The sequence below is a fragment of the Camelus bactrianus genome, chromosome 2 (genome assembly GCF_048773025.1).
Source record: "Camelus bactrianus isolate YW-2024 breed Bactrian camel chromosome 2, ASM4877302v1, whole genome shotgun sequence".
Classification (NCBI taxonomy): Eukaryota; Metazoa; Chordata; class Mammalia; order Artiodactyla; family Camelidae; genus Camelus; species Camelus bactrianus.
Window position 1 is genome coordinate 96,246,803 of NC_133540.1, and position 25,903 is coordinate 96,272,705.

The window sequence follows — 25,903 nt, forward strand, 5'->3', positions numbered from 1 at the left end:
GCTCCACATTCTAATCACCCCTGCCTAGAACTACCACATAGACTCGTCCCTTCGTATCCGCAGGTCACTGGTTCCAGGATCCCCACCGATATCGAAATCCACAGATGCTCAAGACCCTTCTATGAACCAAGATGTACAGTCAGTCCTACACATGCATGAGCTCCGCCAACCTCAGTGTGTAAGGAATACACAGATACCGAGGGGGCTGGCTGTACATGACTTGGACAAGACACATCTAAACCATTTTTAGAGGCAAGAGAAATTTATTTTCCAAATAAAAAAAATATAATGCATAACTCACACTAAAGAATCAACTGCATTGTATCATCTCACTGTTGAATGATGGGTACCCATGTTGACCTTTGTTACAGCACTTGTTCCACAATGACATCAAATCTACTCTAAAAGAATAAAACCTTACCTTTGAGTGATGGGACACAAAAGTGCTCATGTTCTGATGGATACACCAAATAACAAGTACAAAACTGGAGCAACTAGCAGTACATCTCAAAGAGGAATATAAGGTCTCGGCATGAAAACTTAGAAGGCAACAGCAGTGAAGTATGAAAACTATGGCACGTGTGGTAAGAAGTCAGTAATATTCCATTAGATCCAACAACATGCCATCTTTTAGTACTCAACAGAAATGCAATAATGCAATAAATGATAATAAAATCAACCACCCACCAAATAACTGGTTAAACTGACTTTCTTAAAAAGGATGGACCAATGAACTGGGAATATGAGGGTTTGGGGTGACAGAGGGCTTAAGAATAACAGAAAAATCATAAAGGAGTCATCATCAACTCCTATCAACCAAAAGAGAAAAAGAACACTAGATCATCTTCATTAAGAGAAAGTTAGTCTGATAGTGAATAGCCTTACCGAACAGAATTCAAGTTGGCTTACTACCTTTGTGTTAATTGCAAACTGTTTTAGGTATCTAGTTCCCTCCTAAGATGAGAACACCTAAATGAAGAAGGCCAGTTATAAGAAACAGCAATTGCACACAGGCTCTTCCTGCAGACAGCAGTTGGCCCTACTGTCTTCAGGGACATTCAGTGACATCCAGCTGAAGGCTTCCCCGGCCACCAGATGCAAAATGCAGACCTACCCCTTTCCTTCCTCTCCCTCCTCCTCCATCTCCTCTCCTTCTCTCTGTCTCTCCTCCTTTCTCCATTTCTCTGCCTAAACCCTTTTCACAGTCTCTTTTACCATCTGGCATGCTATACATTTTACATCTATATGAATTTATCATCTGTCTCTCCTCACAAGAAAGTAAGCTCCATGAAAACAGGGATTTTATTTTTGCCCACTTCGTTCACTGCTGTCCACAAGCTCCAAACTGCAGCATGTGATCAGTGAGAACTTGCTGGATGCATCAGGAAGTGAATGTACACAGCCACCAGAAAACCCCAAATGTGGCCAAACATTTCCTTCACTTCACAATTTTTGAAAAAAAATTTTTTTTCTGCAAAGATTATCCATCACAGCTTGTCTAAATCAACAAAAATCCTGAATTAGGCAGTCCAAAAAAAAAAAAACCCACTGAAAAAAAAAGTCTTCTATAAGCAGAAACTCGATTGTGTTTACTTGTTTCTATATCCCAGATGGAATGGGGATCAATAAATGACAGGGTGTGTTGAAGATAACATAATCCTAAAACAGATTCTATCAGAACCCCCTGTCCCCACGTATTTCACAGCACAATCAGAAGACTCTGCCAGGTTACCTGAGCTATAGAAGCCTGAGGATTACCCAGTAAGTTTTTGAAAGAACGCCTGGAAATCCACTTGAGCTGATGACAAAAGGAGGTAGCATAGGTGATCTCCTTGTAGGCAAGACTCTTCTTCTTTTTCGGACCTACTGAGAACTGATCTAACTCAACTTTGGTTTCTCTGAAGAAGGAGGAGTTGACATAAAACTCAGCTAATTTATCTATGAGTGGGGTATCTTTCTTGGCAGGCGCTTCAGTCTCCTTGGCTTTGGAAGAAAAGTGGATAAAGAAGGGAAACATTATTAACACTTTTTTGAAACCTCTTTCTTAGATTCTTCCCTAGCACCTTAATTCTAAAGCTTGAGTATAAAAAATTATGAGATCTGTCATTGCTTTACAAATGAGAAGAATACAGTAAACTGGCCTACTTCTATAAACTTATGGATACCACTGACCTTTTCTTAACTATAATGTTCGGATCCTAATTCTTTTAAAATAGACTTCTCACCACACAGAGTTATAATTCCTAATAAAAAAAAAAAAACCTGGTTCTTGCTTTTTTCCAATGTGCAAATGCATAAATTGCCAAGTTTCTTATTTCAAAACAGTACACAGTTGGCCCTCTGTATCCACAGATGTGGAACCCAGGGATAGGGAGGGCCTCCTGTAAGGGACTCGAGCACTGTAGTATCTGCAGGGGGTCCTGGAATCAACTCCCCATGGATACCATGTGTAAACAATGGGCTTTTTTTTTAAATGGGAACTCCCCTTAGAGCTGACACTACCATACAAATGCTCATTTATAAATTAAGTCAAAAACACAGCACTCAGAGACAATAAAATCTGTGTTAACTGATGCTATTAGAGATTGAATGTCTGTGTGCCTCCAAAATTCATATGCTGAAACCCAGTTCCCAATGTGATGGTATCTGAAGGCAAGGCCTTTGAGAGATGATTAGGTCATGAGGGTGGAGCCTTCATGAGTGGGATTAGCACCCTTATCAAAGAGACCCCAGAGAGCTCCCCTACAACTTCCACCATGTAAGGAGGCAATGGGAAATGAGATGGTCGCCCATCTATGAACCAGGAAGCAGGGCCTCAACAGAGACCAAATCTGCTGGCATCTTGATCTTGGACTTCCAGCCTCCAAAACTATGAGAAATAAAGGTTTGTTGTTTAAGCCACCTAGTCTACAGTATTTTTGTTACAGCAGCCAAACAAGCTAGGACAACTTGTATCAGAGGATGGCATTAATAGAAATTCACACAGCCACGTTTTAATGAGCTACCACATTGCTAAACTTCAGCCAACTCAATTAGGCAATAATCTGCGACTCTTAACAGATTTGCATACCTTCACCATCTCTGTCCTCTCTGTTTAGCACCACAGCAGAGGAGTCTCCATTAATGACATCCAGGAAGAAGTCTGCAGGGTTATTATAGGGCTCACAATGGTAACCTGCAAAAGAAAGTAACTCAGATACACAAACCTGATAGTCTTAGGAAATAAAGACTTTCAAGGGATGAGGGAGGGACGCCTGGGGAGACAGAATCTAACAATTTCTCCCTCACCTTCCTTCTCTCTTCTCCTCTCATTAATTTACCTTTTCCTTTTATATATTCAATCACACTATATTTCAACAATTCTCTATCCTGGCAAAATAACACACTCCCAACCACTTGGATTCTCAGAAATCTTCTGTTGGTGCTTGGTGCTTACCCATCCTAATTCACGAGACCTGAAACAGCTATCAATATGATCTGGTGCTTATCAGAACTTCTTCAAAAACTTAAATCTAGGTGCAAGGAAAAAAAATAAGTTGAAAAAAAAAAAGCAGTAGCAGAACGAATGCTCTTTATAGCAAGGCAACAAGCAAAGCCAACTAAGGCACAGCAGGACTGTGTTTGGGAGAGGCCTGGGGGTATGTTCTGTTTCCCAGCTCACTTGGGGACTGCCAAAACGCCAGTACCCACCTAGCAATGAATGCTTCTGCCTCTACTAAATTCAGGTACAAGTGGTCACCCGCCATAATTCCAATATAGAGAACCAATCACCAGAGCAGCATTCTCAGAAGAATGTGGCTGGGACAGCACAGCTCACCACTTATCTCAACTTCTTGTAGCATGACCATCTGAACTCAGCCTAGCCTGGAGACTGACTCTTGGGTTCATCTCCTCTAAACTCCCTACACCTATGTGTGCTTCTTAAGTTTAAATGATAAAGTAAACAAAAACATTTTAAAAGATGGCCAACAAATATTTAAAACTACATTTGAAGTCATGGAGCACCATCCAAGTACCTCTAAAGTGAAGAAGATTGCATAAGTCATAAAAAATTAAATATTTCCATTTAAAATAGAACCACACATGTAGAATAGATAAACAAGATTATACTGCATAGCACAGGGAAATATATACAAGATCTTCTGGTAGCTTACGGAGAAAAAAAATATGACAATGAATATATATGTATGTTCATGTATAACTGAAAAATTGTGCTCTACACTGTAATTTGACACAACATTGTAAAATGACTATAACTCATTAAAAAATGTTCTAAAAAAATAAAATAAAATAGAACCAGGCAGTCCAGAACCATCAGAAATGTTGGCACATTGAAGTCAGGCTTAAAACTAACCATTATACTGACAGGTAAGTCACACACATCCTAAATCTGCAACCTAATATTACCAGAAAATTAAGCATCATCTCCGTGAACCCCCACCAACATAGCTCAACATCCCACGCAAGAGGAAAAAATGATGAGCCCTGCTCTGTATTATGGTCAAGAAGACAAACAATCTGGGGACATCAGGCCTTTCCAAAAGTATTCACCAGACAGATAACTGGCTATGAGGCCAATATATTCACTGAACTGTTAGAAAAGGTCACCAGAACTGGGAAGGAGAACAGATACAGACCCAGTAGAAAAACTCATGCACACACACATGTACACACACTCAAACAGGACAGAAAAAGCGAACTAAATAACAAGCTGGTGCTTCAAAGTGAAGAAAAATTCCAGCACCAAACTAACTACAGCTGTTTTGGAGTGGTGGAACCCACGGTACATCTACTCAAAGATCACAGCACTCCCATCAACCCCTTTGACCTCTTATAGGATTCTATTAAGGAAGGATCTTACTGCATGAAAAAGTCAACCATACCGATGGATTCAAAGTACCCCAAGGCCTCCTGAGCAGGCCCGTGGAACATGAGTCTTCCTGAGGCCAACAAGGTGAGGCTGTCAAACAGCTTGAAGATGGAGTAGCGAGGCTGATGAATGGAGAAGATGATTGTCCGTCCTTGCTTAGACATCCTAAGTTAGAAGTGAGAAGATAACGAGTCATTAAACATTGGAAACTTGCATTCCTTGGCAAAATACTTTATTATTCCTACCTTTAGTTCATTTGTTCACTGTTCAACTTGATTTTCTCTTACTAAATTCTCATCTCTCTTTTTTTTTTAATCTATCTGATAGGGAACCAGAGCTGGAATGTTAGTGGACAACAAGGAGCCAGTAAAGGACTGGCAGCAGAGACGTGGACTGGTGTGAGAACTTTGTACATCAGGTGTGGTCTGAGGACCACTGAGCATCAGTATCAGTATTTCCTAATAGCAGTGGAAAATCTTGAACATCACCTCAGAGCCATAGAAATAGAACCTGCATTTTAACAAGACCCAAAATGAACAGTGTACACAGTGGAGCTTGATATGCACTAGGCTTGATATGCACTAGGAGCTGTCCAGCATGTGGAAAGATGCTGTGTGCTAATTAGTCCAAAACATAACATAGTCCAGTATTCTGTATCAATTCATCATTCTCTAATGAACACTGTTAACATGGTGACAGATAATAAAAATACCATCGATGTTCAGTTAGAGAAACTGAACCTGAACCCCAGACCCAATACTTGACATCTTCACTTATATGTGCCATAGACATCTCAAACTTAAAATGTCTAAAATCTTAGACATCTTCCCATTTTCCCCTTTCTTCTTATCCTAGCATAGAGCCTTGCTTACAAGGTCATGGACGTCAGAGGAAGCAAGGTAGTCATAAGGAGGGATGTCATATGATGGTGGTGTGTCTGACAGCTTTTAAAAACTGGACGGAGTGGTGGCTGTCTTAGAGGCAATGGCCAGAGTGACTGGGATATTGGTTACATTCAACAATTACGTTAGGTGACTGAGCAAGTAAGTAAACACACTGAGATGATGGGAGCCGAGTTTCTCACTGTCTGAAATGTCACTTACAAACAGGGAAAGGGCAAAGACTAAAAAGAACATTCAAGTGTTAGATTACAATTGGAAATATTATGAACTCATGGTTTTGCTAATTTTATACGTAATAACAGAGCAATAGTTAGAAATATATTTACATGTATCATTCTATTTGAACTATATATACACACAAAACATATTTATAATAAATACATATTCCCAAATAAAATATAGATATGTATTTCTATGTTATATATACACACATACACATACACATGTATTCCCTAGGTCTATCTGCTAATTGAGTCTAGAAGCATTGACAGTCCTGTAGCAGTGAGCACACTTAAGTATCTGGATCTCGGTTTCTAAATCATAACTACACCAGAAGGAACCAGGGCTCCTTGGAGAAATAAGATGAACCTGGAATATCTTGCTGATGATACAGTGAAAAAAATGCTTGAAAAATGATTAGGGACATGTCAAAAGGACACAAAATCCAGACTGAAGAGGCTTCTACTAGCCAAATCAGGGTGAATTCGGTCATAAAAATGAAAAAGTATAATAGATTATAACCCACTGAATAAAAGAATGTGAGTAAATATAAATGAACAAAGAAGGAAGAAAACATCCTTATAGTAGAAGGTCAACATAGGTAGAAAGAATGATGTAAATAGAAAGTCACCACTGGGCAACCATCACACTAGAAGCTGATACAGGCAGGAGTTGTGGTTCTTTGCTAAAACCGGTGGGTGGAGATTTGATGAGGAACAGGATATTGGCCTAATATATGATTATCTCCCTTGATAAAATACTAATCAATTACAAAGGAAAAAAAATAGTTATTTCATAGCAGATAAACCCAGTAGAAACCAACATGACCACCTGATGAAGGTCAACATCGCCCGTGGTCAGAGAAGTCAAAACCATGCAGCCCCTGACGTTCTGCACCAAGAACACAGTATCATCTCTGTAGTATCCCTGCCAAGGATTCATGGTCTGAGTCTGGTCATGAAGAAACACTGGATGGACCCAGGTTGAGGGCCACCCTGTGAAATGTACTCCCTAATACGTGTGAGGACGTGAGAGGCCAGGAAAGAGCAAAGAACTGCTCAGGGTTATAAAAGATTACCCAAAAAAGAGTGTTTCTGGAGAGAATCCTGAGCCAGAAAGGAAAAAGAGACACTTCTGGGGCAGCTGTTGACGTCTGACTGCAGTCCACAGACTGGATGGTGGCCATGACATCACCACTGACTTCCTGGCTGGGAGGTGTGTGAGGTGGTGACGCAGGAGCCTTGTCCCTGTTTTTTAGTTATAGTCCAGAGTACGTAGGGGTGATGGTACATGGTGGCAGAAAAAGTACAAGGAAGGAGGGATGGAGAAAGAGCAAATGCAGTTAAAAGAATCGTTAGGGAATCGAGGTAAGAAGACATGGAATTTTTTGGTACCACTCTTCAATCTTCTGTAAGATTGAAACTTTTAAAAAATTGATTTTAAAAAAGATGTCCAAAACTCAACTTTTGAAAATTTTCCTATAAACATGTTTCTCCCACCGTCTTCTTTCTTCATAAAAGTAAATGACAGTTTTTATTCCATTCTTTCATTTTTCAGGCCCCAGATCTCAGAAGTCAATAAGCATGTCCCACATCCAATTCATGAGCTAATCCTGTTGGTTCTATCTTCAAAACAGAGAGGATCCACCCCCTTCTTACCAGTGTCTTTGTAAGAAGAGGAGGTTAGGACACAGACACATGGGGGAAAGATGAAGTGAGAACAGAGAGAAGGCAGCTACTACAAGCCAAGGAGAGAGACCTCAGAACAAACAATCCTACCGACTCCCTGATCTCGAACTTCAAGCCTCCAAGAATGTGAAAGACTAAATTTCTGCTATTTAAGCCACCCAATCTGTGGCACTATGTCATGGCAGCCCGAGCAAAGTAATCAATAAGCAGCCCCCATTCCTGATTTAGGGCACCAGGGTCCAGGTCCTCTTTCGTGTTCCAAACACATCGGGCTCACTCTGCCTTAGGGTACCTGGCTGTTCCCTCCAACTAGAAGTCTCTTCTCCCACTCATCCAGGTCTTGCTCACTTGCTCCCAGCTCAAATGTCACCTCACTGAAGTCTTCCCTGACCACCCTGTACATAATACAGCACCTCTACCCACCAGAGCCATCTTTTGCTACTCTCTTAGCCTGCCTCATTTTTCGTGAAACACTTATATTTGCTAATTGACTGTTTCCCTCCAGCAAAGAAGGGAGAAACTTTTATCCGTGTGCTCCTGAATCCCCAGCACCAAGAATAATACCTGGTATATAGCAGGTGTTCAGATATTGGATGAATGAATGAATAACATTCCCATAGCGTTTACCTCTTCAGGAGCAAAAGGACAGCATTTGCTGTGCTTGAGTCTAAGCCAGTCGTGGGCTCATCCAGGAACAAGATGGCTGGATCAGTAATAAGCTCCATGGCAATACTAGTCCTTTTTCTTTCTCCTCCAGACACACCACGGATAAACTGAGTTCCAACCTAAAACACAAATAGTATTGTTATTACCAATCACAACCACAGCCACTATTGTTTGTTGAGCTCCTAATACGTGCCAACCTTACAAGGGGCACTTGGTCTCTTTATCCTCATTTACTGTGAACAAGCAAATAAATGACTACGCAGGAGAAGAGGTAGGTTTCTCTTTAACTCAAAGAATAAACTGAGGCTCAGTTCAGAGCTGGTAAGTGGCTAAGCCTGATACGAAACCCATTAACAGGTCTATATATTTCTTATCAAGTCAAATATTTAGTCTTAAGACAGTTAAGTTAGAACACTAAAAGATATGGCTCTGACATAGTGAAAGCACAGACCAAAAAGGGAGATGAAGATGGGAGAGGAAAACCTAAAGCAACTACAATTTATTAGTCTTCTTACACCCTCCCAATCCCCATTCCCCCATCCCCAAAAAAGTCCTCACTGTGGCTTGGCAGCTAGAAAAATTCACTTTCTACCGCACCACATTAGCACCTCTTAAATCACCATAAGGCTTCCCAAATTGACCCCTCCTATACCTTAACTCACCACAGAACTTCTGACGTCTTCTTTCAGACAAATTCAGAAGGTCAACTATTCTACAAGGCAACTGCTTGAGTCTTTTCAACCAGTCAGTGTCACTGTGCAGGGTGGGAGCAGGAAGGTTTTGAGGGAGGCAGTAGGCAGGAAACAGTTTTTATGTAAAGAGTCTTCAAAGAGATAATAAGCAAGTGCTGCTCATGCCCTTGACTGAATCTTGTAACAACTGAGCTATAACGGACACTTTGGAGATAACTGGGGAAATGTGAATGAATATGGGCAACATGGCTGATATTAAGACACAATTTTATTAGTTGAAAATGGTATTGTGGTAATGTAGGCAAATATCCTTTTTTAAGATGCATAATCAGTATTCAGGAGTGAACTATCATGATATTTATAACTTCCTTTAAAATACTTCAAAAAAAAGTTGAAGCAGTTATGGGGAACTAAGGTAAGTGTTATTAGTAATCATACCATTACATTAATGATAGTACAATCATATCATCACTATGTAACAGAGAAGAACAGACCTGACTCCATACTGAATCTACTTCAGTTCTAACCTTTGTGCTCTGTTTCCTGTGCTTAGTCATACTGGCTCTGCACTTCTTGGAAAGAATGTTGTCTACAGCCTGAAATACACAGGGTAGCCCATTCTCAGTCTCTGACCTTTGAAGGTATAACACTTTTCCATTCATATAGAGATAAAAAGTTGCAGAACAGAGAATAACATTTGTCTTGTTGGAGGTTTATAGGAACATTGTGACCAGATCCACCTGGACAGCTGCAAGAACACAGGAGTCTGGCACCAAGAAGCTTGTAATAACCAATCACACCTCCACCCCTTTTAGTATGAAAGAAGCCTAAATTCTTACTTGGGGATATTGTTTCTTTGGGACACTAATCCATCACCTTCTCTGTCTGCTGGCTTTCCCAATAAAGTCATTATTCTTCGCCCCAACAACTCGTGTCTTGATTTACTAGCTGTACAAGCTTGGACTTGGTAACAACTAAGTAATCAGACTATTCTCTCTACATTTCTGTTATGCTTAAAATTCCATAAAAAGTAAAAAAATTTAAATGTATTAATTAGATAATTAGATAATTAATTAGATAAATTCTAAGTCAACAACTTCATTCAATTTATTTTCCCTAGAAATGCATGCAAGGAACTTAGGGCAATGACTGCCTACTGGTAGAGGGCCTTCACCTAAAGGTAAAGAATGGTAAATACCTTATTGGAAAGATAAAAATCAAATAAACAGAGCCAATGCAAAGGAAACTCAATCACTCATAAAATGAATTTAGTGGGAAATGCTGCCATCTCAGAGCTATTTTTCCAAACAAAATACACTTTACATTAAAGAATGTCAGAAAGTATCATATGAAGTGGCAGTCAGCAGAATACCCCCTCTAACAAAGGTTACAAAGAATGGATAAAGGAGATTCACAGTAAAGGATATCACAGGGGGGTTAAACCATAGCCATCACAGTCTAAAAGCTCATCTTCACCCAAAGCTTCAGATGTCTTCCCAGCAAATTGTTCATACCTGGTCATCGACTGTAAAGTTCACTCATTCATCTCATTTCTTCTTTCTGATCCTGTATAACCCACAAAAGGAGTTACTTTTCCCTCTCCTCCCCACAACCGTTATCTCTAAAAATGAAAAGAGCCCAGTACACAACAAACAGTCTGTAAGTAAACACTGGTAAGAGAAAAAGGGGAGAAGAAGTGGGGAGGAGAGGGGGGGTTGGGAGCCAAAAGTACCAAAAGAAAGGCTCTGGAAAAACAACTTGGATGCTATACAAATTAGATATAAACCCTAATCTGACTGAATATAATTTTGGAAGCCAAATTACAGCAAAGTGAAACATACAGAGCAAGAGCCCTTGGATTTTCAACGTGTATGAATTCCAGAAATATACCTCTGAAAAGCAACGGAACAAAGTCCCCTGGAGGAAGGGAAGAACAGCTAAACAGGGAGAAGAAAACAGGAAGAAGCAAAGTTAGTGTGAAGACACTGAATTGAGACGTGACACACAATCGGGGTGGGAGAGGATCAAGAGCTGTAGTCGCGTGGCAAGGGCCACTGGTTCTCTGCAAGACACTTTCACTTACTAGACCACATTGCCACATTCATTTCCAAGATTCAATCATTCTAGGGTTTTTTCTTTCCCACCTGATTAATTACCATCTTCATATTAGGTAACTAGTCACTTTCCTCATAGTTGCAGAAAGCAGCCACTCTTGACCATACACATGACAGAAAGCTAATAACTGTAAGTTATTATCATCATATAATTTATATAGTTATATAATTATAGTTAGATGTTACATAACTATAAGTGATACTACCCACACAGGTGAGGTCCTATTTGCTGGCAATGATACTATCAGTTTTTTCCACATTACCTTAGAATCTGCCACTTTATCCAGACCTAACTCTTGAATGACCATGTTAATCCGTGCATTTTTTTCCCGGTTTGTCATAGTTGTTGGAAGCCGAAGAGCTGCTGAGAACTGTAAGTTTTCTCTCACTGTCAGAGTTCCCATCACGACATCATCCTTAAAGCAAAAGGGCATTTTAACAAGACGTATCAGGTCTTCTCCAATACCATCACCCTTAGTGTATATAACTTATCCACAAAAACAACACACCCAAGTAAAGTTCTAGCCAGTAATGAACTTGTAATTATACAAGTTACAGTAACTCCATATGTAGATAGCTGCAAACCTAGATGGAATGTTCCATTCCCTATCTGTACACCCAAAGAGAACACAGACTGCTTTACACAAGGAGTTGCCGAGACATGGTTCTAAGCTAGGGGAAGGAGAGAGGTGGAGGTAAGGCAAAAAAGTGAAATAGTAGTGTCTTTTAGAAACAATATGATAACAAGAATTGATATCACTGCCCTTCCGAGGGTCCTATTCTAGATTCTCCCTGCCTTTTCATTTCATACTACTCTGAATCTTATGGGAGATTATGAAAATCTGATGTAAAGTGACGTTGTTTCTATGAGTCTATCATGTAGTCAGTTGGAAGCACACTCAACTATCAGCCAAGGCACTTGCCCACAAAGAAACAGAAGAAATCTAACATGCAAATCCACAAATACTTACTTGTACCACATAACCTGAGTTACATTTAAAATTGGCAGGTCGAGGTGCTCCGTTGATTAAAACATCTCCAGATAATCCATGTGGATCTTTCCTTGCAGCTAAGACATCTAACAACCTATGAAAAGACATATGTTGTTGTTTTTAATTCTTCCAAATTAGGCTTTACCTTTTGATTAATTTGAATCCAAATCCTGCTCAAGTTAGCAAACTAACTTATTAAGAAATTACATAGTTTAACTAAAATTATGTATATATTTTAAATGTCACTTTCCTTTTCTTTTTACTATATGCTACAGTAAAGCCCAAAAACATGAAAGAAAAGCACTGTTGGCTGATCCAGCACAGACCACCCAAACTGCCCTCCAGGCTGTCTCACCTTGGGGGGCCCCAAGGCAGGCAATGTGCTCTTTCGTCTAAGACATAAGCTTTTATTTATGCCTTTGGCTCCAACTCCCCACTTTCAATTTTATCCCCCTCCTTTTCCTCTCCATAGCTCAAATCATAGCTGACAGCTGTGTGCCAGTCACCTTACCACATTCTATTAGTAAAGCTGACCTAGTAAGATTTCCTTGTCCTCAGGACAGAACCACAAGCTAGCACAACTGCACATTATCCACAGCACCTAGAACCAGACTAGATATGCAGAAAATATTCAACAAATACCCACTCACATAAAAGTAATCTTTAAAAAGCACATTAAAACTGAGGGTGGTGAATAGGCAAAGGAGATTAAGAGGTAAAAACCTCCAGGTATAAAATAAATAAGTCACGGGGATGTAATGTACAGCAGGAGGAATATGGTCAATCCTATTGTAATTAACTTGGTATGGGGACAGATGGTTACTAGACTTATCATGGCGATCATTTCATAGTGAATGTAAGTGTCAAATCATTATGTAGCACACCTGAAACTAACATAATATTGTATGTCAACTATAACTCAATTTTAAAAGACCACACATTAAAACTGTAAAGAAAAAGTTTGCTTATACTGTTATACTCACGAAGATTTGCCTCCCCCTGTGGGTCCCAGAATGGCGTTGAGGCCAGGTTTCATGATCCCACTGTAAATGCAGAAATATACCGAGTTATTGGCCCAATATAAAACCAGTTCTCTTAATTTAGGATTTGCATTTAATACCCTCAATGAAGGTTGATGAACTTACAGTGAGGGTGGGGGGGGAAAAAGTACTAATCAACTCTTAAAGGAAAAAGAAACCGAATTGTCAATTAACAGAAATCGAGCATACAAAAAAATGTCAGGACTTACAAGAAGAACAACTCGGGTTCCTCTCAATTCCTTCCACTTATTCTCTAAACCATTTAAATTTTTTGGAACAGGACACAAGAGCTCTCAAGGTTCCTTGATGTAACATGCTCTGGCGAAGCATCTCTGCTCCACGCACTCCTCTTTCACGGGGTAAGGTACGGACCAGGTCTTGAGTAACGAGTGATAACACTTATCCTCATGTCACCTCATCTGCTGCCTAGTCAAGTCCTACACAGTCAGTGAGTCAGTGGACTTTTAGAATCACCAGTAGTAGTGTCCTCACTGCTCAAATCTAGTTCAGACCAAGAAACAATACATCTGAAACAGAAATTCAATGGCTGGAATAAAAGCACCTCAGGGGTTCAAAAGCAAACATCCCCAATTCTTAACCCTCACAAAATTCTTAATCAAATTAGAAAAGTAAAACCTAACACCATCAAGATATATCATTTTCTTCCTTGTAAATTATGAGAGAAGTGGACTGGAAAATTCTCAGTTCAGAAGCGGTGGGCGTCACTTTCTACAAGGGACAACTTTAAAGATACATAGACATCGGTGTACACGCAGCACATTCCAAACAGACTAAACAGATGTTTGAGGGCAGTGACTATTCAGACAGAGAGCAGGAAGGCAGAAAAAAATTAAGGCAGTGTTGACTGTGCTGAGACTCAAGAAGAAGGCAAATATTTTGGATTGTATCCTGTAGGTTGCCAGCAGAAGGGTGAAGGAGGATGGACTGGAGAAAGGAGGATTAAGGGCAGGGCCTCTGCATTCTCCGGGCATGATTCAATGGAGGACTGCGAAGCCATTTCAGAACCCTGGGGACTAAGTCCAATCTTTCTTTGTAACTTGTGGGTAAGATAAAATTTATTCCACAGACAAAACAGTATCTAATCCAAACATAGTAAGTCCAAAGACAAAGGCTATTTCATTCCCAAATATTGTTTTTCACAAAAGCCAATTCTGTGATAACAGAACTGTCGTGAGTGACAAACTTTAAAATGGACTCCAGTGCCTCCTCCCAGGAGGACCTCAGCATCAACTGACCACTGTGCCTGCACCCACCGTCCCAACTGTGAAGTGGCTGGTGCTAGGGTGAAATGCACCTTTCACTCTGCTCGTGAGCTGAGGTGCCTCTCACTGAAACACCAGACAGATAAGTGAGTTAGGTACACCAGCAGCAAGCTGTAAAACACAATAATCTCTTACTCTTTTCGGTGATCTTTCCCCATGGTTGTAAAAAAGACATGCTAATAATTGGGCGCACTTTCAATATGCATTTACCGATAGCTCTTTTTTTTCTTTTTTACTGAAGTATAGTCAGTTTACAATGTCATGTCATCGATAGCTCGTGATGTACCTTCTTTATTAATAGCTACCTAGTAACAGCTTCTAAGATAACGAGAAATAAGCTTGTTACTCACTAAGACTTTGTTGTCAGAAACCCTTTCCAGGTTTTAAAAATATCTCCTCAAATCAAGACCAAGCAATCCAAAATGCTTAATCCAAAACTGAATGTAAATGTTCTAAGTCAAAGAATTTTATAGGTCGCTGAGTTGGGCTTACCTTGGCACTAAGCCCTAGCATTACAGAAAGCAGCAATAAGGTACAATCACAGTTCCAGTTTGGAGCAGTGGCTAATTCTCCTTCCATTCATTCAACACAGTTATCCAGTGTCTATTATGTATAAGAAGGCACCCTTCTAAGACATGGCACAGAACTGAGACTAAAACAAAGTCCTAGCCCTCCTGGAATTGACATTCTAGTCCAGGGATCAGCAAACTACAGCTGCTCACCTGTTTTCTGTTTTGATAAACAGAGTGTTACTGGAACAGAGCTATACTCATTGGTGTAGATGTTGTCTATGGCTGGTTCGTGCTACAATGACAGAGATGAGCAGCTGCAATACAGATGGAAGACCCATGAAGCTGAAGATATTTGCTATCAGGCCCTTTACAGAAAAAGACTGCTGACTCCTGTTCTAGTCTATGGTCTACAATTCTCTTGTTTCCCCATCCTACCCTCTGCCCTCCTAGCACCCCTCAAAACCACTTCCCCACCCTTATTTACTGCTTTACAGCATGTACACGCAGGAACATCTCCCCCACTATACTGTAAAACCTTGCCAACAAGAACTATGTCATCGTGTCTTCCCCCCACCTCACCCCAACAGCATGGAGCACAGTGGTCTACAATGGGTATGAAATACATGAAATGAAACCTAGGTAAAGGATTCACACACCACATGTATTACATTTTAGTGGCTAATCCTTCGGTCTCAGTTTATGAAAGAGTAGTCAATGCCATTACCCCTGCTTGGAGTGTGGCTCCCCCAACCAAACCCTAACTTGCCCTACACATGCACACATGCACATGTGTATGCACACACATAATCTTCACTTTCTCTGCACACTCCTGAACCTCTGGTTTAGGGTTAGGAACATCCATAATGTCTCCTAATCCCTCTATGTGTAGAATGACACAGTGAGGTGTTCTAGCCGCCTGACTCCTCCATTAAAATAGAAAGTGTCTGAGGACAGAGGACATATCCTTGTCACTAGCACCTCACACAATGTCACACAACCTAGTAGACATTCAAAACTTGTTGAATAAATGCGTCTCAACATTTCTATAAAGGACAGTTACTTACAGGAAAATAATGAGAGGATATGCCAAAAGAACAAGTCAAAGAACAAAACAAAACACAGAATCTACCTTGAAAGCCTCGCGCTGACCCCACCAGGAACAATTAGGAGTATCACAATGAACAATGACCATAATGCACTACTATTGAACACGGCTGAATAAAACACAAACCCACGGAACTATACTGACATAACTAAAGGAATGAAGACATGATGAAGCTTTTTCCTTTTATTAGAATGCAAACTAATAATATAGAAGAGATGGATAAAAAAAAGAAAATCACCTTTGGGTAAATATCAAATAACTGACTATCAGATCAGATTGTTACTGCTGATCCAGGTGGGAGTCATCAATGGGAGCTAGAGCTGGTGGGTTAAAAGTTTAATGAGAAATAGGATTTTGGAATAATGTCAGCATATCGCTCCTCACAAAATTTAACAGTTACAAAGGGGAAAATGCTGACACGGTAAAGAAGCCTGGGAGACACCAACATGACCAGGTGATCAAGATTAAGGGGTGGGACAGAAAAATACCAGCTTGGATGAGACTGATGATGTGGTGGTCAGTCAACCACAGGAAGGACAGCCCTGTAGGACCCACCACTGCATTCTTTATGCGGCTACACTTCCCCTGGGCTGCTCCCAGACAGTAACTGAGTGCTTATATAAGAAAAGACCCCTGTATCTTGAAAATATACACTGGAGGAGTTAGTGATAACAGAGCATCAAAGGGACAGCTTGTTCTCAAATGGTTCAGAAAAATATTAATGACAATGGGTACATAAAGAACGCAAAGTGACAAGCAAATGCATTGAAATGCTGACAGGCAGAGAATCTGAGTGAAAGGGTTGTGTTCCCGCAAGGTTTACCTTTGAAATGATCTCAAAATAAATCATTAATTAAAAAAAATCCCCAAACAGTATAATGCATTTCTCTGAAGATTATAAGGCACTCACACATCTACTAGAATGGATCATTCTTTCTATAAATCTTCAGCTTTGGTGAGCAAAAGCTCAAATGTTGGGTCTGGAGACAAACTGAGGTACTAACAGGGAGTATTTTTTTTATAAGGGAGCAGAATCTCACCTTTTTGACTTCTCATAGCCAGATTTGTTTTCGCTTCCTCCCTCACAGATGGAAATGAGATTCTACATTCATTCTACAAATGACATTACAAAATGTCCAAAGGAAAGACAAAAAATCAAGGTACTCATCAGCTTTCTTGGAATAGAGGTACGATTTTGAATGGTGATGGTGCTATCAAACATGAATCGAAAATAAAATAAATGAAAAAAAATAATAAGATAAATGAGAGCACCCTTTCCCCCATCACAGAAACTCTACTTAGTTGAAGCCAGCAGATAGGAGAAAGATAGGAAACATTACTGCCTAAACCAGAAATGTGAGTGAGCAAGAAAAACAACCCCTGGTATCCTTTCAGTTGTAAAATTTGAAAAGGATTACAAGATCTGACTGAGTTTTTATGAACCTAGGAATGCATGTAAGCATGAACCCATCTGTTGCTGAAATGTATACCACTGAACCATAAAAATATGATGAAGCCTTGAGCAGATGACATTTTTAGTGTATCAAGTTACTGATCTACTAGCTTTAAAACATAAGTAAGATAAATGTACCCTCAAGCAGTATATATTTTACATTTATTCAGTCTGCACATATTCAAACCATTTTTTATCAGCACAAAATCTGAAGTGATCCACATTTTTCTTGATTATTATGCTTCAGAAAAAACTCATCAGCTTTTCAGAAAGATCAGTTGATTCTAGTTTAGGCACGTAGCAAAAGATGAAAGCTTTTAATCCACCATACCTCTCCTTATCCTCATATTCAGGATTTCTTAACTACCATGAGAAAGCTTCAGGGAAGTAGGCATGACAGTCTGTACTACTGTGTGGAGAGAGTTCTAGCTAATCCGACATAGTACCTGGCCTCATGGCACCCCAATCAGTCTCGGATCCCCATCCTTTCTTCCCCACCCACCTCCAAAAACTTTCTCCATTTGTCATTTCCTAGACCTCTGGAAGCACTTGGCTGCTAGTAACAGAAAAGACCACAGTCCCATATAACCCACCTAGAAAACACAAGAAACATCCGATTCCATATAGGTTTGTGGAAATATCTGGCCAGAGGGCTCTTATAAAACCTCACTCCTCCGGTCCTGGAAAGCCAGAAAAGTTGCCTGCTTTTGTCTAGGGATAATTACTTCCCCTATCACACACACACAAAATTAACAAAACACATAGGCCTATGCTGTCTAAGCAAACCTAGATTCACTCACCACTCCACAGACAGGAAGAATAAAGCTCAATTCTCTAGAAATCAGAAAAACATTAAAACCCTAAAGGTTATATAATATATGAAACACAGATACCTAGGACCGAGTAAATCCAATATGACTGTTCATTTCTCCCTCCACTCTACTGCCCACTCTACCACCATGTGATAAATTCATTGCTCAATACAGAGAATTCAGAGTAGAAATTAGAGTTTTGCATTAACTCGGATTCTAAAATATAATTACATGTATTAATTTGCAGCGTAAATTCTCTTATCACTTTGGACTTCAACTGCAAAACTTATGCTAAGCTATAGCCATCTTATATTTACATGTATCTAACATGTGATCCAACCACCTCACTGCTAGCTTAGCCAAAGAAATGAAAGCATGTATCTGTACATCTGAACAGACTTGCACACTTTTATTTCCAATAAGTAAAACCTGCAAAGTTCACTGCACGTCAATGAATCTATTTAAATAAAAGTTCATGCACGTACTTGATATTCGTTAGTATTTCTTTCTCAACAGTTTTCCGACAACATAGAAAGCCACTCTTCAGTTTTACGCGATAGCAGATGTTATGAAAACTTAACACAGCTCCTCCAGTAAACGTCTTCAGGTCATTGGAGGTGGTCCCCGGGAGGCCATTGGTGTTTATTTTTGACATTGGGATAGAAACTTGGTATCTACCGGAAGACATCTGGAGCGTTTCTGCCTTTCTGTAGAGGGAAAAGCAACAGCAAGTTGACAGTCCAGGTAAATGAGATTGTAAATAGTAGTTAATGGCACGTAAAACAAGTCTGTTCTGGAACAAACTTCCAGTTGTAAAATAAATAAGTCCTGGGGATTTAATGTACACATGGCGACTACAGCTAATAATATTGTATTGTGTATCTGAAAGTTGCTAACAGATCTTAAAAGTCCTCACCATAAGAAGAAAAAACTTGTGACTTCTGTGTATAATGTGAGTTATGAAGTTAACTAGACTCACTGTGGTGATCATTTCACAATATATACAAATACTAAATCATTATGTTGTACAGTTGGAACTAACATAGTTTTAACATGTCAATTATATTTCAGTTTTTAAAAAATTTTAAATAGACATCAAAAACTTTAATGTAAAATCCCTCATTAGTTATTTTCATATTGATTACATGTTTAAGCAAAAATATTTTGGATACAAATGGATTCAATAAAATATATTAAAAACTTAAAAACAAGTCTATTTTAAACTGCAGTGCAATAAACAGCTCCATTTTCAATGAACAGGCCATATCACGACAATAAGAACAACCTTGGAACCTACGTAAGGGAGACAGACACAACTCAGAATACATAAACGCCAATTAGATGTCAATTAAACATATAAGTAAATAGAGTATGAAAATTACTCAAAACTCGTGAAGCAGGAAAAAGACAAGTAGGTGTTAGATCTGCCTGACTTGAAAAGTTTATCATGATACGACTCAAGATCGGGGAAAGACTGCATGATCATCATTACCCCGTTTTTGTTTGAGTCTATGACAGTTATTACAAAAAGGGAGTTGGGCAGGCGGTCGGTCACAGACAAGGGAAATTTCTTTGAATTTAAAGCTCCAGACTTTACATCCCTGGTTGTTATGCTCCTTCAAGCAGCTAGGAAGTTAAACTCCAAAACTGTTCGGAATGACAAAAATCATTTCCTTAGTGGGCAAACGTATTTAAATTCTAGGAAGGTTTAGAATTATGTATTAAAATGATTAAGAAAATCAAACCAGTGGTTAAGCAGTTAAAGAATTTAAAAACAAAAGGTGAGTATTAATTTGTAAAGAAAGTTTAAACTATTTCATTAAACAAGTTACAAAAGGTTCCTTTAAAGGATTTAGAGTAAGACTTTAAGGTGAACTTAACAGCTTGTGAAATAGGTTTGAAACATGAACCTTCCATGAACCTAGTTTTAGTTTTTTGAAAATCAAAGTAATCCCTGAAGAACCTTTTCTCTGGCTATGGTCCAAAACAATCATCCTCCTAAGAACAATTAACTCTAGAAGAAGATAAAATATAAGATGCAACTCTTTGAAGAGTGCTCTCTGATGAAAGCAACCAAAGCAGCCAGGACTTGAGCAGCCAAAATCCTGGAAAAGAGGGAAGATGTAGGTAAACCCAGCATTTGTGCCCAAGATTCTTCTCAAGGCAAATTGCACAATGGGGCAAAATGCAGAAAAACCAGGCAGAAAGAAACTGCTAGAGGCTAAAAAACAGAGGAAATATCTAATCAGCCGACCACGACCAGGGAGACAAAATTTGGAGCTGCGAGCCCAGTTGGAAACCTCAAGCTTTTGAGATCCCAGAAGGACTATGCCCCAGCAATATGGGCAAACCAAAACAGACTTGGCTCTACTCCAAAGTGATCCATTCATACTTTGCTAGAAGAAACTTAAATCCACTCTGAAAGTTATCATCATGCAAATTTTCAATAAAAAATTACTAAGCACGCCAGAAAATAAGACCTAATGTTCCAAAACAAGAAAACAGAAATAGACCCACAGATAATGCAGACTAGTCATCAGATACTGACTTTAAAATTAACTGAGTAATATGTCTTAAAAAGTAAATGAAAATACAGACTATCACCAAAGAACCAGAATCTACATTTTTTTTTTAAATTAACAGATGGGTTTAACAGCAGTTCAGATACAGAATAGGTAAGAGAATTAGTGAACTGGCAGACTGTATGTAAAAAACATCCAGATTGAAAAGGGTATGAAAATAATCACATGGAAAAGACACAAAAACAAAACAACTCCAGACTGAAAAAATGAAAAAGTAGGCTTTTCTACTACATGAAAGACCTAAGAAACAAATAAGATGTGATGAAAAAGGTCTAGCATACATGGAACTGGAGAGCTGGGAGAGAGAAAAAAATGGAGCAGAATCAGTATCTGAAGAAATACTGGCCGAGCATTTTCCAAAACTGACAAACACAGATTGAAGAAGCCCTAAGTATACCAAAGCAGGATAGGATACACACAAGAAAACCACACCTGAGCGTATCATAGTAGAACCGCCAGAAACCAAAATAATCTGTGAGTAAGTGTTTCTATTCCCCCAAATGGCTCTACTATTATCACACTCAAAACGCTATTCAATTCTGAAAACTGCAAAAGTAGGAAACCACTTAAAAGTAGGCAGCCACTTAGGACTGGCACCCAAGAAATTAAAAGTAAATAGCTTGGTTTTAATCTGTGACCACAACGAACAGTAACAATTAGCTAAAATTCTACTCTCTTACAGCAGTGAAAGAGAAGGCTCAAGGAACGAGTAATCTGTAACCTTACATCTTGACTTCATAAACATCTTAAACCATCTCCATGTCTTCAAAAGCCAAACTATGCCAGTTCTGACACCAGCGACCACTTCTGTCACCATCACCATTTGACGTTCAGGCACTTAGGACACTTTCTAACCCTCTCCCAAGACTCATCAAGAGAATCAAATAACATACCACTTGAATTTACATAGGTCATTAGCTCAAGATAGACATTTGTACAAGATTTTTGTGAGATTTGCTGCCGATAAAAGGCACCCACTGGAACTAAAGCATCCAAGAAAGATCATCTCTGCCCATCCAACCATCCAAGACAGAGAGCTAAAACTTATCAATGCAATCACAGTTTCAAAAGAGTGTGGATACTGAGTTTGCCTTCACTGTGATAGGGTTAAGTTTATAATTCATATTGCCTAGGGAGTGCTTGGTTCCTCACTAGATTCTGATAATCTTCCTCAGGGAGTCAGCAGAGCTTCAGTAATTCATATGTCACAAATCAAAACATGAGACAGGCATAACTGAGGTACAGCATTCAACGGAAGCACCTCACACCAAAAAAAATTATTTCTAACACCAATACGGAACAATATGTTACTCTATGATGAAACAGAAAACATACAGTAATGATTACAAAATAAAGAAAATACAATATCTCAGCACTATATTTACCTCAAAGTATGCAATCTCCAGTTAATACAGTATCCTGGTTTAGATGAGTCACTAAAAGTAACTGCCTCCAAGTAAACATTAATCTCCCCCTATGGTCAAAACGTTCTGAGCAGATGTGTTGCTCCTATTGGATTAGTATTATCTTCTTTCTATATTGAAAAATAACTAAACTATACCTAGATTTCCCAAAAGCCAACTTCCCACCTTGTTGCTGCTTCCTTGCTTCCAGAGCACCTGCTGGGTCACTTTCTGTGTCCTGGACCCACGGAAAGACTCTGAGTCCCTAGATAAAAGAAGCATCCAGATGGTTCCACAACTTACCTGAACCCAGCCTACTCTGTTAACTGGCCTGATTATCTTCTCGCCATGTGGAATAGTCCATCCAAACGTGACTGAGGGGCTTTGAAGATTCTTTCCCCCCTTTCCAGCTATCCCTTTGCTGGTGGTCTCCCATGCCACCTTTCCTTCCTGTTGCCTCCTAACTAGTGAGGCCACATTTTCACTTTTCTGAAAAGTCTGAACAACTGCCTTCCATAGATGCTGGTATATCTATTACAAAAATGATAATTTGCATTGAAATTACCACTCTTCTCTATTTTACCCTTTACCATACTCTTAATCGTATAGTCTACTACAAACAGCGCATAATATAATGGAAACAGCACGTAGGTAATAAAGTACAAAGGTCAGTTCTGAAGTCCCCAGCCAGACACCTGCCCACAGCTGTAAGTACTGCACCAGCTGGCAGAAGCCAGAGCCTGAAGTCAAGAGTTGAGGCCTTCCTCTTATGTTTTTTCCCCCTATGGATAATAATAGCAAACAGAGAATGCACTCTGCCTCGTAGCCATGAGGAGATGCTGTGTAAGCACATGTCCTTCAGCTACTTACTGCAATGCCAAGATCCTGACGAGGAGTTCAGGTTCCCAGGGCACCGTCAGGTGACTGCCACAACTTGTGAACAAACAGAAACAGAAGCAGGAAAGTTTTGAATATTGTTAGAAAAGAGACTCAAAATCTGAATTTTAACTTCTATAAGTTATCCCTGGCATTTAAAAACTCCTGTCGATCAACAGGTTTTCACATCGTCTCTGCTTTGACAGATCACTCTGAAGCATCTGGTGTTAACACTATATTCAGGTCCACAGGCTGCTCAGGACTCTACAGCTGGGGTCAGATGGCTGAAGTCTTCAGGCCAAGGGAACAATCCGAGTCTGGCACTCTAGGTCCCCACCACATCGCAGCAGAGAGATCTGGGGCATGTGGCACGAAGGACAGGTCGGCCAGACACAGAGGAAGAAGCCCCATCGCGGAAGGTCTGTACAGTCAGCAAGAAGCCACTGAGACCTTTTAAGGAGGAAAGGCTCATGATCTTAATTCTGTTTTTGAAAAACCACTCCGGCTGCTGTGTGGTAAGTGTGAAAGCAGAGGCCAGTTAGGAGGTCACTGCAGAAAGCCAGGTGAGACGTGCTTGGACAAAGGGACAGGCTTGGGTAATGACAGATAGGACATCAAAAGTTCAAGGGCTCAGTTCTGACAGGGTAAGTTTTGGGTGCCTGTGAGACATACAAGGGGTACAGAGGAGAGGGTGAGCTTTGGTTAAAAACTGAGACCCATGAACAAAGAGTCTCATGGTTGACAAACCACATCTCCCTCTTGGGGTCTTCATTAGGCAATAATGTAATGCGCTGTGATTTTTAAAAAATGCTACAGACCCACATTCGATTAAGCATCCAACTGTGAACTGCTTTCCAAGAGGCATCAATGGATTTACACTGTCATACACAGTTGTAAAGTTTAGGATTTGGGCAGCTACAGTGAACTTCAAAATCCTAATTGAAGACCTTTGTCCTTGGTTTCCAGCCCCTTGGACTTCTCTCCTGTAAAGACCTTACCCTCCCTACTATCTCAGCCAAGCATGCTCCCAACCTTGGCATTGTGAATAAAGACACAATCTTCTCAGCCACCTAACTTTTCCATCTTTTATCCATCTATCTTTCCAGCCCACTCCCTCTGCTCATCAGAGGCCAACTCCCCTAGGACTTCTTCTGTTCCTACCAAAGTTAACCTTCTACTTACACTCTGCTTTTTATTCCCTCTTGCTTACTCAAGGATACCAACCCAGTATTTTCTACCACCCCTCACTTTTTCTCCCCTGCATCAATTTTTCCTTCTCTACTAAATATAAAATTCTGTAATTCTTCTCCCTTCTCCCCCTCCCCTACTATTAAGATGGTATATAAGCCCGAAATTCTAACAGCCCCTTGGAGTCATATTTTTTCCTAAAAAAAAAAAAAAACAAAAAACAAACCCACAGCGCCTGTCCACTGCCCTCTCCCCACTATTCCCTCTTAAAACCGCTCCAGTCAGGTTCATCCCACCTTGCCCTTACACCAAAACTATTCTTGAGAATATTAGGTAACTGCCAAAGTGACGTAGCCAATGACTTTTCTGATTAAAATATAATTCACTGACCATAAAATCCACCCTTTTAAAGTAGGGCCAATTAAGTGATTCATAGTATATTAATGATTAATTCTTAGTTGTCCCCTTATGCAAACCACCAGCAATACTGAGAGCTGAATAATCTCTCCTAGAAACTCTGATTTCAGGACAAGATCAGGAAGCTCGGTTTAGGACATGTGCCTTTTAGACATTCAAGCAGAGATAAAGCAGATAGTGGGATGCTCACAGGAGAGGTTCTAGAGACACCCACAGGTGGTGTGAAGGCCCTGAAAAGGGGAGTGACTGTTGAATACACAACCGCAGCATAAAAGTTACTTTGAGCTGAATCCATCTGTGTTCCTGATATCCCTTATCTGCCTAAAAGCAGAGCCCCACCACCACCAAATTAATTGTCATAAATCCTATCCCTGGAAGCAACCAGGGAAAACCGACTCACTACTTAAGACAAAGAGAAATCTGCACCTAAACAGACCTGTCAAAAAACTGTCATATTTCCCATCTATTCTCCTAAAGGCCCAGTTATTTTTCCTAAAAGTCATTTGTGTGTTTCCCTAAGTGCCCTTTTCCCTCTCCCCTTCTATTAAGATAGTATTTAAGCCTCATATTCTAACCACCCTTTTGAGTCACATTTTTCTGTGAACTCCCTTTCCACATGATTAAATGTTAACTGATCTTTTCTCTTGTTAATTTATATTTTGGTTTAATTTGCAGGCCCTCCCCCACCAAGAACTGAACCTAAGAGAGCAGAGGAAAAGTTTTTCCTCCCCTCTTCTGCAACTAAGAGGAAATTCAAGCACTGAGTCCTGAGGATATGTTTAAAACAGTGACGATCAGGAAGCACCAGCCAAGAAATACGCAATTTGACAAAGTTAAAAATTACCAACTCCCTTCATTCCTACAAATTACACAACAAATCACTTATTTTATAGATGGTAATCTGGTTCGTGATGTGTAAAAAGGATGTAAATAAGGCCCAAAGAAGTGATTCTCTCATATACTGCAGTTCAAGATAACTGGAGGTCAGATGGAAAAGTACTGATGCTTCTTTCCACATTCTTTAGTAACAAGCAGAGGGAAAATAAAACAGTGCTGGCCACGACCTAGCACTTCAAATGTAGCTGGTGA

General features: G+C 39.8%; 1 protein-coding gene across 8 annotated transcripts in view; it reads right to left on the reverse strand.

Moving 5' to 3' along the window:
• The window catches only part of ABCG2 (ATP binding cassette subfamily G member 2 (JR blood group)), a 124,120-nt gene that overhangs the window by 14,692 nt on the left and 83,525 nt on the right, over positions 1 to 25,903 (reverse strand). For 4 of the 8 annotated variants that reach the window (XM_074347075.1, XM_045524921.2, XM_074347079.1 and 1 more), the window contains 8 exons: positions 18,834 to 19,055; positions 13,127 to 13,186; positions 12,123 to 12,237; positions 11,415 to 11,567; positions 8,307 to 8,464; positions 4,884 to 5,035; positions 3,071 to 3,175; positions 1,733 to 1,983 (listed from right to left, as the gene is read on the reverse strand). In XM_074347075.1, coding sequence (XP_074203176.1) covers positions 1,733 to 1,983; positions 3,071 to 3,175; positions 4,884 to 5,035; positions 8,307 to 8,464; positions 11,415 to 11,567; positions 12,123 to 12,237; positions 13,127 to 13,186; positions 18,834 to 19,036 — 1,197 coding nt within the window. In that variant the 5' untranslated portion in view covers positions 19,037 to 19,055. Of the gene's footprint in view, positions 1 to 1,732; positions 1,984 to 3,070; positions 3,176 to 4,883; positions 5,036 to 8,306; positions 8,465 to 11,414; positions 11,568 to 12,122; positions 12,238 to 13,126; positions 13,187 to 18,833; positions 19,056 to 23,203; positions 23,267 to 25,903 lie in introns of all 8 variants that reach the window. The other 4 variants (XM_074347088.1, XM_010966137.3, XM_074347096.1 and 1 more) reach the window with 2 other exon arrangements.